The sequence below is a fragment of the Saccopteryx leptura genome, chromosome 2 (genome assembly GCF_036850995.1).
Source record: "Saccopteryx leptura isolate mSacLep1 chromosome 2, mSacLep1_pri_phased_curated, whole genome shotgun sequence".
Taxonomy (NCBI): Eukaryota; Metazoa; Chordata; class Mammalia; order Chiroptera; family Emballonuridae; genus Saccopteryx; species Saccopteryx leptura.
Genome location: NC_089504.1, coordinates 65,252,815 through 65,270,269, shown reverse-complemented (window position 1 = coordinate 65,270,269; position 17,455 = coordinate 65,252,815). Strand labels below are relative to the sequence as shown.

Genomic DNA, 17,455 nt, shown 5'->3' with positions numbered 1-17,455 from the left:
AGGGCACACAGGAGAAGTGCCCATCTGCTTCTCCACGCTTCTCCCTTTCCTTTCTATCTTTCTCTTCCTCTCCTGCAGCCAAGGCTCCATTGGAGCAAAGTTGGCCTGGGCGCTGAATATGGTTCCATGGCCTCCACCTCAGGCGCTAGAATGGTTCCCGTTGCAACATGAGTGACGCCCCAGATGGGCAGAGCATCGCCCCCTGGTGGGCATGCCAGGTGGATCCCAGTCGGGCACATGCGGGAGTCTGTCTAACTGCCTCCCCCCAGTCCTTTTCACTTTGGAAAAATACAGAAAAAAAAAAAAACCCAAAAGTTTAAAAATGAATAAATTTCCCCAAGTGCCTAGAATACTTGAGTAGTTACTTACTACTTGTTTTCAAGGCTGTGAAAATATCAGTATCTAAATAGTTTATTCCATCCCACACTAGATTTTTTTTCAAATGAATCTAGTAAGATTACCTGAAAAAGTTAGCACAGGCTTATTTATTTATTTACTTTGGTAGCTAAAAAATAACTACTATATGAATATCACAAAAATTTCTTGCTTTTTTTTAACTCCTGAAACAAACAAAAGAACACTAAATAAAATCAGAATTAACTGTTGTGAAAAATGAAAACTACAGAGGAAACATGATACATAGGAGCAAAAGTGACTCTCACATGCTGCGGACTTACCCATCAGATTTTCTTTCAATACTGTAAAGGCATATTGAACAGTCTGCTCTAAATACTATCACCACATCTCGGAAGACACTAAGCAGTAAATTCTCTGCTTGTGCTTTGGTGACATGAGCAAAGGCATTGTCCAGATTAGACGTTCGCAAGTAAACTCTCAGCTAAAGAAAACAAAAACAAAGAAAATTGGAAAATAAGATGCCCACCAGGGATGATTAAATCCATCCTGTTTAGATACACTATTTATCTACTGATGTTTTTCAAGTAAGAGGAATAAAAGACTATTCTGAGCATTAATAATAAATGGGTAATGTTTACACTGACAGGGAAGGTTCATTCTACAAAAAAGTCAAAAGATGATGTAATCAAAACTGTGGCTACACTGTGATGACACCATTTTGACCTGAATATTTAGACCTGACTTAAGGAGACCAGCAATTTCTCAAAAAATAAACATACAAATCAATAAATTAATCTCTAAGGGCAGCAACTTCTGTTTTTAACTTTTTTTTTTTACTATTTATAAATTTTGTAGAAAATGTCTAACAGCTAAAAATCATTAGAAAAAGTTATCTAGAAGTCCTGATTATCCCTTTTTAAAAATTTTTCATACTAACCTGAAATGAAAATCCCATTAACTAAAAATGCCTAATTCTTGATTAAAAAATAAAAAGTTTTATTATTTTTCAATGTTATTTTTATATAGAACTAAATAGCACTGCCCTGGCTGATTGCTCAGTTGGTTAGAGCATCGTCCTGAAACACCAAGGTTGCAGGTTCAATCCCCAGTCAAGGTATATACAAAAAGCAACAACCAATGACTGCATATCTAAGTGGAACAACAAATAAATGCTTCTCAACCCACCCTGTCTCTCTAAAATCAATTTAAAAATAGCACTTAATATCTTTAAAATATAACACTATTATTTTTTTTAATTTTATTTATTTTTTACAGAGACAGAGAGTGAGTCAGAGAGAGGGATAGACAGGGACAGACAGACAGGAACGGAGAGAGATGAGAAGCACCAATCATTAGTTTTTGATTGCGCATTGCAACACCTTAGTTGTTCATTGATTGCTTTCTCATATGTGCCTTGACCGCGGGCCTTCAGCAGACCGAGTAACCCCTTGCTCGAGCCAGTGACCTTGGGTTCAAGCTGGTGGGCTTTTGCTCAAACCAGATGAGCCTGCGCTCAAGCTGGCGACCTCTGGGTCTCGAATCTGGGTCCTCTGCATGCCAGTCCGATGCTCTATCCACTGCACCACCGCCTGGTCAGGCACACTATTATTTTTGAAAGGAAAAAACTTACCTCTTCTTGACGGTCACTTATGTTGTAACACGCAAGGACAATAAAGTCATTCCACCAAGCTAAGCCACCTGTCACAATCATATTTTGCTCCTTAAAAGAAAAAAATTTTTTAAATTACTTTATGCTGCCTGAATTTGTAATAAACAATACACTAATTAAACAGATAAAGCAAAGTTATTTCTGTTCTAGTCTCATATTTCAAATTAAGCATCACTCTGAGGTCTTTATTAATGATTCATATTCTACTGATAAAATAAACATTCCTGTAAGACAGAAAATACATCATTCAAAATAACTGGGTACCATGCAGCATCATTGTTCCCAAATTAAAAGACCTTTGCTTAAATTCTGGCTTTATCATCTATCAGCTGCTTGACTCGGAATCCTAATTTCTTATATAAAATGGTAAGTAACAATAGTGCCCTCACTGGGTTATCGTGAAGATCAATGTGCTAACATATATGAAAGCATCTTAAAATTAATTTCCTTTTTTCCTCTTAGTTGATTCATGTAAAATTCAACTATCTGTTTGCATGTTGCCCAAATTATTCATGTCATATGCAGACAACACAAGCAGGGTAATGATCTCAAATTTTGTAGAAACTTATTCTGCTCATAGCTGATGAACTCAACCTTGAATGTAAGAGTAAATCCTCAAGTTAATGAATTTTAGTATCTGAGCTTAAGGAGAATTAAAAACAAACCAACTATCTCAATACAAAATCCTTCATCAAGTATTTTATTAAAATTAGACATAATCCAACATCATTTTTTAATATTTAATTTTATCTCTAAATAAGTAAACAGTGATTTACATTGTAGATATTTCACATGGTAGTCTTATACTTTGAAAAATCAGTTTTTAATTTCAAAAAGACTAACCTGGGTAATGTTTCCAAAAAGTTTCCATTTTTTGGTGAGTAAAGAGTAATGTGCAAAACCAAACTTGCCAACCACAGCAATATTCTGTCCAAGTTTATCAATAGCTGAAAACTGATTTTAAAAAGAGTTAAAATCTCTTCCTTGCAAACCTATCTACTTTATTAGATATAAAGAGCTTAGTATTACACTAGGCAAATAGACTATTAATAAATGAAGTGTAATATGCTAAATTTTAAAATCTGTGTATTTATATAAACTTACATTTGACTACAGACGTTATATACTAATAATGCACAAAGGATCAAGTATAAAACTTTTTACTTTTATCAATGCACTCCCTGAAAGGCTCAATTCCCACAATGTCTTTTGCAGCAAATGCTAGTCAATGAAAGTTAACACCAACAAAATAATAACTCACCCGTATAGGCCAATTGCTCTCTAGATAGGTGCTGGAAATCTATAGAAAACAACACATCAGTTTGATAAGACTTCTGAAATATCCTAATCATTTCATTATAAGTTTGCAGACATCAAGCTTTTCTCTTTTATTCCTCTACACTGTTTTTATTTGTTTCAAAAACTGGAACATTCAGTCAACACGGATGAAAGGTTTTTACAGAAACACCCATGAGGGCAGTCAAGAACTATGTAGATGAATTCAGTCAGGGCTTGCTGATCCGAAATATCCCCCAAACAACCTTACTAATAAAATTAGAGCCCCAGCAAGTTTTGTTTTTGCTTTTTATGATTTTTAAATTTTTTTATTAAAAAAGAAATACAGCTTATAAAATTTAAACAATATTAAAATGTACAAAGTACAAAATAAGATTCTCCTGTTATATCATTGCTCAAGGATAACCACTGGTCTATCTCTAAACAAATATCCTTATACATATAAGATTAGGTATAAGCTACTATTTTTTATTTGGATGTTCAAATTACTTATAAGAACTTTTAATATATAACATATTAACTCTTTATCTGCAACATAAGTAGTAAAAATACCTTCTCGTGCTGTCTTACATCTTTGTATATAGTATTTTTGTAGCACTCTAACAAGAATTTTAAACTTAATGAATCCTTTGAGATATCAACGTAGATTAAATAAATTCTAGTTTTATAGAGACTGTCACCTCTCTACTAGCCTACTGATTAAGTTGTTTTCCTGAGCATGGGTGGAGGGAGGGATGTGGAGTGAAAATGAACAGAATGAGAGAACAAGGGAAGAATCTTCTGATCCTGGCGTAAGAGAACCTTTGATTTATTCAAATTTATTTTCATTTTACTAAAAGCAAAAAGTATCACTTTTTTTTTAAAAGGCCAAATTAAAAAGCCAAGTAAATGTCATCAAATCCAGTAAGATTTCTTTTGCATAATATAAAGACAAAAATAAACAAATAAAAATAATATGCTGAAATATCTTTATTAGCCATGACAAAATTTATTTATAAAACCATTTGTTAGACTTTACTATCTAGTAAACCAACCTAAATTCTAAATAAATTAATAGCTTTTAGTACATTACAAAATTCTTAACTCCTATACTGGTTTGTGGAAGCCTACCCTACAGAATTAACGATAACTGTCACAATATATGCTTGAAGAATGCTTAACTTGCACCTCAACATATATGCTGTACTACCATTCAGTCTAATTAATAAAATTCACTATGACTGGTAAAATTAGTCCAGAATAATGGTAATCTAAGTGGTAAAATTAGTCCAGAATAATAGTAATCTAAGTTAATGGTCAGGTGGCAAAATAAAAGTTGAGTTTTGTAAGAGGCTGTAAGCAAAATTCTTTTTTTGTATGAAGAAGTCACTTGAAGAAGGATATCTGGACTATAACTGAGCTAGCCACTCATGACACTAAAAGAATTCCCTTCCCCCTATTATCTTGGTGTTTTCATAAGTATGAAAAGTTTGGGTGGGTAAAGGGTGAGTGGATCTTACTGCCAAAGTGGATTCCAACATGAAGAGTTTCTAATCATGGCAACCTAGGTGAATTCTCACCATATGATCACATTCTGATGAATATCTGTAGGAAAAAAATTATTTTTTTTAAATTCTTTTAACCTCCAATAGTGTATGAGGTGCCACAAATGGCAAATGGTTTATTTCCAACACTCAAAGTGTAAGTTTAAGAAGCTTTATTTCTTATGCAGTTTTGTGTCTGAAGATGCTATGAAATGAGAACAAAAACTTTTATTTTTCCCTAGTAGGCCACCTTTACTGATCTGTGCCACCTGAACTTTGAGCTCTACCCCTAATTCCAAGAATAAGAATGGCAGGCAGAAAGGAGGCAGCTAATGAATAATGAAGAAACACAAGTCAGGACTCTAAACTCAGGGTACAGAAGTCATGCCACACCACTGAGAAACTGAGTGCTAAAGTATAGAATCTCTAATCTTAACATCTTAGGGTTCTTCGGTCTCTCAGAGAACATGATTTTTTCCCTTAAAGTCATTCTGGCTAAAGCCTTGTCTCCTGCCTAGACTACTTTTGTCTAACCAGTCAGACTGTGAGAGTCCTGTTCTTAGAAGATTTGATTTGTACCAAATACCACATCTGGTACATAGGAATGAGAGTAAATCATTTATAACAAAAATAGCCTTCTAAGTCCTCTCTGGTTACATCCCTAATTCAGTGCCTAATAGATTGTAGGTGTTTATCTCCCACATTTTGTGAATATTACTCTTCCCAAATAGTTAGCCTGGTTAACTATAAAACCAACATTTCAAAACACTAGATGATAATGATTCATGCACCCTTCAGAAATAGAGGTTTGTACTATACAAAATATTAAGTATTAAAATAAATGGCAAAGAAGAAACATACCCTAATACCACAAGGATACTGTTGTTGTTGTTTTTAATTTCACATTATTTGTGCTCCATCTATCAATAAACCACTTTCAAAACTGTTTAAATGTGTAGCTAGGGAAACCAAATTAAACAAACAAGCACCATTTCTACTAGCAGCTACTAACCCTGCTTCTAACCAATATGTACTTGTGATTTTTTTTTTTTTGTATTTTTCTGAAGCTAGAAACAGGGAGAGACAGTCAGACAGACTCCCGCATGCGCCCAACCGGGATCCACCCGGCATACCCACCAGGGGGCGATGCTCTGCCCATCCGGGGCGTCACTCTGTTGCGACCAGAGCCACTCTAGCGCCTGGGGTAGAGGCCGGGGAGCCATCCCCAGTGCCTGGGCCATCTTTGCTCCAATGGAGCCTCGGCTGTGGGAGGGGAAGAGAGAGACAGAGAGGAAGGAGAGGGGGAGGGGTGGAGAAGCAGATGGGTGCTTCTCCTGTGTGCCCTGGCCAGGAATCGAACCCGGGACTTCTGCACGCCAGGCCGATGCTCTACCACTGAGCCAACTGGCCAGGGCCGTGATGTTTTAGTTAAAGCAAAAAACATAACAGAATCTTCTGATCCAGAATATAACAAATGTAAGATAGAAGGCTTAAACAAACAAAACATCCAGCAGTCTAGATCAGGAACAGACAGAGCAGCAGAATTAGTTGGAGCTCATCTGATGAATTCTAAGCTATACAAAAAGCATACAAAGTATATATCACACAAACAAAGCCACTCTTATGAACTATGCGGGCACTTATCCTAAAACGAGAGCATATGTTAAAAGGAGGAATTAGGCCCTTGCAGGTTGGCTCAGTGGTAGAGCATCGGCCCGGCATGTGATGTCCCAGGTTCAATTTCTGCTCAGGACACACAGGAGAAGTGCCCATCTGCTTCTCTGCCCCTCCCTGTCTCGCTCTTCCCCCCACACCATGCTCCCTAAGAAGAGTTCAGATGCTCAACAATGGAGCAACGACCCAGAAGGGCAGGGCATCACCCGCTAGTGGGCTTGCTGGATGGATCCCAATCAGGGTGCAAGTGGGAGTCTGTCTCTCTGCCTCCCCTCCTTTCACTGAATAAAAAAAAAAAATTAAACAGGATACCCCTGTTTCCTCAGAGAATCATTACTAATCGCTACAGAGCCTGAGAGGTAAAGCACTGGCATCATATGAACACTGTAAACCACTCTATCAAAACACCACAACTCTGCATTGATTCACATTGCTGGAATGCCAGCAAACAAAATGTAGAGTATATCCAAGTAAACATATTGCCAAATAGGTTTTAGCTCAAGATCAACAGCATATTATATGATTCAACATTTAGTACCCAGGTTTTAAAATAGATTAGACTGTTACTTTAATCTATATTATGCTAAAGATCAGTAGAACATTAATCTGCTATGTGACCTTAGGCAAGTCACCTAACTTCCCTGAGCCTCAGTTTCCTCATGTATAAAATCTAGTCAGACTATATGATCTTTAAATTCTCTAGAAATTCTCTCTAGAAATTCTCTAGAAATTCTATGAGTCTATTTTAACTTAATTATTTTGGGAGTACAACTCTGGCATTATTTTTATTAGTTTTGAGGAAACTGAAAAAAAATAGGTAAAGCTGCAGTTAAACAAACTCACTTTTCTGAATATTTTATATATCTTATGAACAGAATGACAGTATCTTGCTAGTACCTACTTTGTCTAAAGCTGTAAAATCAGTGTTACAGAATTTTAATACAAGATGCTTCAAAGATGGCTAAGAATCACAGAATCACTGAATTTTTGAGCTGGAAGGAAATTCAATTTTTGTTATTGCCTGATGGATTTTTGAGTTCAAGACCTACCTTCTTTGATCCTCTGCTCTACTTGGCTCTCTGGCAACACAGACCTGGCTAGGCAGAACTGGCATTGATGCTAGGTCAGTGTAGAATGAATAGTTCAAAGTATGGGGAAATGAAAATAGCAGAGAAATGGCTATAGGAGAGAAGGGAGCAGTGGAAAATTTTAGTCAAGGAAGTAGCCAATGAAGTTTTATTTAAAAATTGTTACTAATTATAAAATGGTATGCACATTGTTTGATTTTATGGATTTATTAATATAAATGAAATACACTTTATTTTCGTGTATACCACATCAATGTAGAAGATATTCCTCCTTTGATTTTTCACATGACCATCCTTCTGTATCATCATTGCCATTCAGAGTTAACTGAAAGTAACATGGGAGCTGAACTAAGAAAAGAATAGAATGTAGAAGTAAGGCAAAGAACTGTGGAAAGAGAAACTAAAAGAAACTATTTCAGGATAGGCTTGATGTACCTAAGACATTTGGTATCAAAAGGGGAAAGAAAGACTCAGGACTGAAACTGTATATGAAAGTTTCTTTCAAGAAATTTCAATTTTTGCCTGGCCTGCGGTAGTGCAGTATATATAACATCAACCTGAAATGCTGAGGTCACTGGTTAGAGACCCTGGGCTTGCTCAGTCAAGGCTCATATGACAAGCAAATCAATGAACAACTAAAGTGAAGCAACTATAAGTCGATACTTCTTGCTCCATCCACCTCTCCCTCGCTTCTCTCTGTAAAATCAGTAAGTAAAATCTAAAAAAAAAAAAAAGTCTTCAATTTATTGATTTACCTAAATTTATTTTATTTTGTATCAAAATTCAGCATTTTCATATTAAATGCCAATTTATCAGAATTACTACAAGAAACTGCTAAAAATGTATGAGTAAATAACTTGGAACAAGATTAAGTAATAATAAAATTACTAACAATAAGGTTCTACACTGACCACAAGCCTGCAATTTTGGTTTAAAGTCTGGCAGTTAATGTCAATGTGTACCTATTAGGATTACAAGGTCAGCTGCTGCACACGGTACTAAGTCAATATTGTTACTTTCCATGAAACCACTAATTTTTGCCTATGCAAATCCACAGAGCTAAATTTATACCAAAAAAAAAAAAAAAAAAAAGGCTGGAAGTAAAACAAAAAGTTTTGCTCAGTAAGAGGGCAAAACATAAAACTTCCAATTTTTGAAACAGTTCACTACTAATGGACTTAAAGCAGGTGGGGAAATGCTCTACATCAAGTAGCAAGAAAGGAAGCAGAAGACAAGAAAACAATACAGAAAAGCAGAAAAGACACAAGTCAAAAATGTTAAAAAGTTCCTCAGTTTTCTAAAGCAACAGAGGAAATATTTTAAAATCAGCTCCAGCTACTATCTTACCAAGGAGTACGTCAATAGTCACTGAAGACTTACTTGTACGACATGCCAATGCCGATGTCCAAGTAAAGTGCTTAAACCCTGAGACTCGAAACTGCTCCCTGTGAACGAGCTCTTTTCCCGACTGGGTTTAGAGTGAACTGAAGAACTCCTGGGATTCTGGGTCTGGGAGGCCTCTCCACAGTTCAAGTACAATCGATCCTCCCCCTGAAGCAACACTTGCTCTTGGTTACTCTAGATGAGGGAAAAAGGAAGCAGAGTGGCAAAGAAGGAAATAAAAACAATTCAATATTAGGTAGGAGAAAGTAAGTAAATACATTAATTTAATTCTGTTATAGGAAATGTACCATATATCTTAATGCTAATTTTCCTCACAGAGGACACAACTACAAAATGATATCATGCACTGTTATATTTAGAAAGAACAGGTAATATTTTAAGGATTATTTCCCAGGGTAAATGAAAATTTTAAGTCATTTTACCATACAGATTCCAAAACATGTCCAGGCTTATAACTGCTACAGCATTATCTTTTATTACTGTTCCAATACAGCAGTGCTATGAGAGATTTTTTCCATCTGAAAACTGAACATAGCTACTCATAAACTACAGTTTACAAATTCGTTTCTTACCACCGTATGAATGGTGGTAAGAAAACAGGTCTTGTCAGTTTCTGTGGATGCTTGCCATGTGCCCATATGGCAAGAAGGAGGTGAATCAAAACAGGGATAAATAACATGATGCTGGAGGATCTTTTAAACCACGGGGTGGAGGAAGAACAGTCTTAAGTCCATAGTCCTGGTTCAGAATAACTCAATAATCACTTAGGAAATTCTTGATTAGCACAAACGACTGTGCCAGGTTCTGAAGATATTTAGATAAATAAGACATTTCTCTCTCTTAGCAATTATGCTTTGGTCTGCAATTAGAAGGCCAGTGTTCTCAAACACAGGCAGATTCTTCCTTGGCTATTCAAATCAGACACAGCAGCACCCCAGAGCTCTCACCTTTCTACTGAAGTATAAATGCTGTCTTGACATAAAATTCAAGGGTGCTTTTCAAATACAGTGGTACCTTGAGATACGAACAGACCAACATACAATTTTTTTTTTTAAGATACGAGCTGCGACTCAGTTGTATTTTTGTTCGAGATCCAAGCGAAATTCTGAGAGACAAGTCATGAATCGGGAAGCTGCTGCTAGTTGGTGCGTTGGCGCACAGGTCCAGTATCGGCACTTTGATATACGAGTTGACTGACTTACGAGCTCCGTTACAGAATGAATTAAATTCATATCTCAAGGTACCACTGTATTATTTGGGGTAAGGGGAGGAAGAAATAGCCTATTCTTGTTTTTCTGGGGATCCATATTCTTCAACTACAGTGATAAGATTGAAGATTCAGGTTATTCACATTCTTTCTCAATGTGTTGTATATTTTAACTGCACCAACTATTTAAAAACCCAATATTTAGACAGGCACTCCTAATATGTAAGATATACTATTATTACATATTAACAATCTATAATATTAGTGTTATTTCAGATTGATAAAACATGAGGAATTACATTATAATTTGGGGTGGTATTTCCCAAAGCAGGTTCCTAGGCATATAGTCTTCAAGGTAGTCCTTAAAAATTCATAGTTACATAAGCATGGGAACCATTAGTTTTTATAAACCAACTCCTAGGTTTTTATAATGCTCACTAGCATATTAAAGACCTTGGAGACCTACAATAAAGAAATCACTATAGCGTTAACTCCTTTATCTCACACTTACATGACAATAAAACTTTTTCCTACTCTGTGTAATTGCTATTGATATTTCTCCTAAGTAATGCCTGGTGGAACACACTTTCAGAAACGCTAACAGATAAAGACTAAATTTTTTTCAAGTAAATCTGTAAATACTGCTTTTCCTCAAGTTACTTGTGATCCTATTGTGTAAAAAAAACCTGCTCAGAAATAAAACTATGGTGTAAATTTAAAAAAATGCATATACAAGAATGACAAAATACACAAAAGGAGATAACTGCCAATTTTAAGAGTACATTTAACACAGTTGATAGAGTCTGTAATTCTAATATTAAAGCCACCGAAAAACCCTCCCCCCAAACAAAGTTTTAATTAAATACACTTACCATGCAAGGGTTTACAGTGAGTGCACTCTTGATAAACTGAAATAGCAGAATGCCAGGCTGTTGAACTATACTCCTGGGGTTAGACTCAATTTCAGTGTTTTGAGAACTAAGCCCACTGATTACCCACAGATGATAGCCTTCTGCACCCCAGCTCTAGGAGGGGGAAAAGAGGAAAAGAAATCAAAACAATCAAGTTTCTTGCTATATACTTTCCTATCTTAAAATATTCAAATTCTGAAATAACCAACAATAGCACTATTAATGACTTCCGAAGGTTAGAGAAACTATGATAGACAATGCAGATCAGAATCTACCTCTACTGCAAATACCTACATCTACTGTATCTTAGCTATCTCCAGTGGAAACCACCACCCTTTTCTACCTAAAATAGTGAAAACACTACATGTCAATCTTAACTCCAAATCCTGAGAAATGCCTACTGCTCTCTGTAACTGCTCCATTAATTTAACTGACTCAAATACAAAAAAAAAAAAAAAAACCTTGCAGAGAAAGACCCATGTTACCTAGCTAAAGCATAACAAAAAGCATTCAAAACAGGTGCAATTTTGTATAGAGCAAAGAATAACAGATTGGAACCTATGAGACTAGGGTTTTCATTCCAGCTTGGCTACCATTTTGTTACCTTGGCCAACCTGTTTGGTTTTTCAGGGTATATTTTCTTCTTCTGTAAAATGGGAAGGTTCAAATAAATTCTCTAGGCCCAGTCAATTTTAATATTCTATACATAAATTCCATGATAGTTTTATTTTTAATATTAGTGATTTCCACTCTGCAAGGCCAAGAAAATAACAATGGGGAATCCCGAATTATTATAAAATTAAAAAGGCATAATAAGTTTTGCTTTCCTGTGATAAAAGTTGCACAACCTAACTGAAATGCTTAGACTGTGGGAGCAGCAAGATGGCGATGGAGTAGGTGGATATACCAACTTCCACCTCCCAGAACCAAAGTGGATTACAACTCAATTTTAAGAACCATCATCTGGAAAAACCAACTTTGGACTAAACTAAGAGAACTCTTTAACCAAGGAACACTGAAGAAGCCACAGAGACTGGCAGGAAAAGCAGAAATGCGGAGAGGGCTGCCCAGCGTGAACGGCAGCCTGGAGAGACTCGCGTGGCAGGAAGCGAGTTTAACGGAGAGGGGAGGGTCCTGGGCCATAGGACCAAAGCCCCAGCCTGCAGTCCCAGAGACTAGAAGAGGCGTATGGACAGTATTTAGCTGCAAAACAAGCCAGGATACTGTTTGTGAGAAAGAGAGATTTCTCAGACCCAGGATTGTTCTTAAAAGGACCGCTCAGAAAATCTCTTTCACAACCACTCACCCGAGACTCTGGGGAATGGGGAGAGATGAGAGGACCAGAGTAGCAGGAAAAGAGTGTAATCTAGAAGGCACAGGGAGAAACACTTTGAAGGACAACCACCCTAACCCCTGGGCTGAGTCACCCCCCAAATCTAAAGTGAATATTTCCCCTGGAACCAGCAATACCAGCAAAGGGAAGCAGAAGACCAGCCAAACAAGCTCTCCCACGGCACTCAGAGCAGAGTCGCTTAGAAGGAGGGAGCCTTCAGGAATACAGTATTGAGTGCTACGGTCTGAGCTTCACTGCCCACAGACACACTGCAGGACGTGGAAGCGTGGTCCTGTCAACAGGGGCAGAAAGGGCGCATGACAGCGGTCTGACCCGGCAACGGGCAGGGTGAGCAAGAGTGGTACCACCTGCAATCCTGCCTGCAGGGGCAAGGCAAAAGCCGGGTGAAAGTGGGAGAACCGGCTGAGAGCTGCGGCTGAGTGAGGGTGTGCAGCCCCACTCCTGGAGCCAGGTCTTGCAACCATGGGGAACACAGCCCCGCCTGTGGGGCAGGGTGAAAGCCAGGAATGGGTGAAGACCCATGGCTGAGCATAGGTGTGCAGCCCCGCCTGCAGTGCCAAGGCTTCCGGCCCCAGCACGGAGTGTAGCCCCACCCAAGGGGGCAGGGAGATGGCCGAGGCCCGCCAGGGCTTGTAGCCTGGGCATATGAACACAGCCCCGCCAGTGAAGGAGAGGTAGAAACGGCAGTGACTGCAGCAGGGGGATCATGCCAGCAGTGCCCATACTGAAACACCTGAGGCAGCGACAGAGGGGGTAGCGGGCCTGCAGACAGACCACACCTAGGGAACACAGAAGCCACACCCCTTGGACTCCGATGGCCACACCTTTCTTATACACAGACAAAATGGGAAGGCAGAGAAATGCAACCCAAATGAATCAAGAGAAATCTCCAGAAAAGGACCTGAATGACTCAGATATAAACAAATTAACGGATGCAGAGTTTAAAATAATGATTGTTAGACTGTTCAAAGATCTTAGAACAACAATAGATGGACATAGCAAGCACCTAAATAAAGAGATAGCAAATATAAAAAAGGACATTGAAATAATAAAAAAGAATTAGTCAGAAATGACAAATGAAATATCAGAAATGAAGACCACAATGAAAGGAATTAAAAGCAGCATGGATGAAGCTCAGGATCGAATCAGCGAGTTAGAGGACAAGATAAAGGAGGGCACGGAAGCAGAGCAGCAAAAAGAAAAGAGACTCAAAAAGTCTGAGGAGCCTGACCAGGTGGTGGCGCAGTAGATAGAGCATCGGAATGGGATGTGGAGAACCCAGGTTTGAGACCCCAAGGTTGCCAGCTTGAGTGTGGGTTCATCTGGTTTGAACAAAACCTCATCAGCATGGACCAAGGTCATTGGCTTGAGCAAGGGGTTACTCAGTCTGCTGTAACCCCACGGTGAAGGCACATATGAGAAAGCAATTAATGAAAAACTAAGGTGTCGCAAAAAAAAAAAAACCAATGATTGGGCCCTGGCCAGTTGGCTCAGGGTAGAGCGTCAGCGTGGCATGCAGGAGTCCCAGGTTCAATTCCCGGCTAGGGTACACAGGAGAAGCGCCCATCTGCTTCTCCACCTCTCACCCTCTCCTTCTTCTCTGTTTCTCTCTTCCCCTCCCGCAGCCAGGGATCCACTGGAGCAAAGTTGGCCCAGGCGCTGAGGAAGGCCCTATGGCCTCTGCTTCAGGCACTAGAATGGCTCTGGTTGCAACAGCAACGCCCCAGATGGGCAGAGCATCGACCCCTGGTGGGCATGCCGTGTGGATCCTGGTCAGGCACATGCGGGAGTCTGTCTGACTGCCTCCTCGTTTCCAGCTTCAAAAAAATATTAAAAAAAAAACAAAAAAACAACAAAAAAAACTAATGATTGATGTTTCTCATCTCTCTCCATTCCTGTCTGTCTGTCCCTATTTATCCCTCTCTCTGACTCTCTGTCTCTGAAAAAAACAAAAAAGTCTGAGGAAACTCTAAGAGAGCTCTGTGACAACATGAAGAGAAATAACATCCACATCATAGGGGTTCCTGAAGAAGAAGAGAAAGAACAAGGGATAGAAACCCTATTCAATCAAATCATAGCTAAAATCTTTCCTAAATTGATGCAGGAAAAATTCACAGAAGTTCAAGAAGCACAGAAAATTCCATTAAAGAGAAACCCAAAGAAATCCATACCAAGACATGTCATAATTAAAATACCAAAGCTAAGAGATAAAGAGAAAATATTAAAAGCTGCTAGAGAAAAAAAGACTATCACCTACAAAGGAGTCCCCACAAGGATGACATCTGACTTCTCAACAGAAACACTTGAGGCCAGAAGGGAATGGCAAGAAATATTCGAAGTAATGCAGAACAAGAGCCTACAACAAAGACTACTTTATCCAGCAAGGCTATCGTTTAAAATTGAAGGAGAAATAAAAAGCTTCCCAGACAAAAAAATCTCAAGGAATTCATTACAACCAAATCAATGCTGCAAGAAATGTTGCCTGACCAGCTGGTGGCGCAGTGGATAGAGTGTTGGACTGGGATGCAGAGGACCCAGGTTCGAAATCCCCAGGTCGCCGGCTTGAGCGTGGGCTCATGTGGTTTGAGCAAAGCTCACCAGCTTGGACCCAAGGTCACTGGCTTGAGCAAGGAGTTACTCGGTCTACTGAAGGCCCATAGTCAAGGCACATATGAGAAAGCAATCAATGAACTAAGGTGTCGCAACGAAAAACTGATGATTGATGCTTCTCATCTCTCTCCATTCTTGTCTGTCTGTCCCTGTCTGTCCCTCTCTCTGACTCTCTGTCTCTGTAAAGAAAAAAATAAGAAGAAAGAAATGATAAGGGGCCTGTTGTAAACAGAACAAAGGGGTCAAAGAATATAGTAAAAGAGGAAGATAGCTTTAAAGAATAAAATGGCAATAAACAACTACATATCAATAATAACCTTAAATGTAAATGAATTAAATGCTCTGATCAAAAGACATAGGTAGCTGTATGTATAAGAAAACAGGACCCATACTTATGCTATCTACAAGAGACACATCTCAAAACAAAAGATACACATATACTAAAGCTAAAAGGATGGAAAGAAAATATTTCATGCAAATGGAAATGAAAAAAAAGCTGGGTAGCAATACTAATATCAGACAAACTGGACTTTAAAACAAAGGCTATAGTAGGAAACAAAGAAGGTCACTACATAATGAAAAAGAGAGCAATCCAACAGGAAGATATAACCCTTATAAATATCTACGCACCTAATATATAAAGCAGACTTTGATGGATATAAAGGGTGAGATCAACAGCAATACTATAATAGTAGGAGATTTCAATACCCCACTAACATCACTAGATAGATCCTCGAGAAAGAAAATTAACAAAGAAACAGCAGACTTAAAGGACACACTAGATCAACTCGATTTAATAGATATCTTCAGAACCTTTCACCTTAAAGCAGCAGAATATACATTCTTTTCAAGTGCTCATGGTACATTCTCTAGGATAGACCACATGTTAGGGCACAAAAGAGGTCTCAACAAATTTAAGAAGACTGAAATCATATCGAGCATTTTCTCTGATCACAATGGCATGAAACTAGAAATCAACTACAACAGAAAAACTGAAAAATACTCAAACATATGGAAACTAAACAGCATGATATTAAATAACAAATGGGTTAACAATGAAATCAAAGAAGAAATTAAAAAATTCCTAGAAACGAATACCGAGCATACAACAACTCAAAATTTGAGACACAGCAAAAGCAATACTGAGAGGGAAATTCATAGCACTACAAGCATACTTTAAAAACCTAGTAAATGCTCAAATAAACAACCTAACCCTGCATCTAAAAGAACTAGAAAAAGAACAGCAAGTAAAGCCCAGAGGTAGTAGAAGGAAGGAAATAATAAAGATCAGAGCAGAAATAAATGACACAGAAGCTAAAGAAACAATACAGAGGATCAATGAAACCAACAGCTGGTTCTTTGTAAGGGTAAACAAAATCGATGAACCTTTTCCCAGATTCACAAAGAAAAAAAGAGAGAAGACTCAAATAAATAAAATTAAAAATAAGAGTGGAGAAATAACGACTGACACAATACAAAATATTGTAAAAAAAATACTATGAACTGTATGAAAAAAAATTAAACAACCTAGGTGAAATGGACAAATTCCTTGAAACATATAATATTTCAAAAATCAATCTGGAAGAATCAGAAAATCTAAACATACTGATTACAACAAATGAGATCGAAACAGTTATCAATAAACTCCCAACAAACAAAAGTCCTAGGCCAGATGGCTTCACAGGTGAATTCTACCAAAGATTCAAAGAACTAACTCCTATCCTTCCCAAACTATTTCAAAAAATTCAAGAGGAAGGAAGACTTCCAAGCTCCTTTTATGAGGTAAGCATAATTCTGAATCCAAAATCAGGCAAAGACAACACAAAGAAAGAAAATTATAGGCCAGTTTCCCTGATGAATTTAGATGCTAAAAACCTCAACAAAATATTAGCAAACTGGATCCAGCAATACATGAAAATAATCATCCATCATGATCAAGTGGGATTTATTCTGCAGAGACAAGGATGGTACAATATTTGTAAATCAATCAGTGTGATTCATCACATAAACAAATAGAAGGAGAAAAACCAAATGATAATTTCAATAGATGCAGAAAAAGTGTTTGATAAAATCCAGCACCCATTCATGGTCAAAACTCTGAGCAAAGTGGGAATACAGGGAACATACCTCAACATGATAAAGGCCATCTATGAAAATCCCACAGCCAACATCATAATAGGCAAAAATTAAAAGCAATCCCCCTAAGATAAGGAACAAGAGAGGGGTGCCCACTTTCACCACTCTTATTCAACACAGTAATGGAAATCCTAGCCACAGCAATCAGACAAGAAGAAGAAATAAAAAGCATCCAAATTGGAAAAGAAGAAGTAAAACTATCATTATTTGCAGATGATATGATACT

General features: G+C 37.8%; 1 protein-coding gene across 3 annotated transcripts in view; it reads right to left on the bottom strand.

The window, feature by feature from the left end:
• The window catches only part of RIC1 (RIC1 homolog, RAB6A GEF complex partner 1), a 169,166-nt gene that overhangs the window by 20,851 nt on the left and 130,860 nt on the right, over positions 1-17,455 (bottom strand). For all 3 annotated transcript variants that reach the window (XM_066368094.1, XM_066368093.1, XM_066368095.1), the window contains exons 11-16: positions 11,091-11,243; positions 8,988-9,185; positions 3,288-3,326; positions 2,870-2,980; positions 1,988-2,077; positions 678-838 (exon numbers count right to left, since the gene is read on the bottom strand). In XM_066368094.1, coding sequence (XP_066224191.1) covers positions 678-838; positions 1,988-2,077; positions 2,870-2,980; positions 3,288-3,326; positions 8,988-9,185; positions 11,091-11,243 — 752 coding nt within the window. The remainder of the gene's footprint in view (positions 1-677; positions 839-1,987; positions 2,078-2,869; positions 2,981-3,287; positions 3,327-8,987; positions 9,186-11,090; positions 11,244-17,455) is intronic.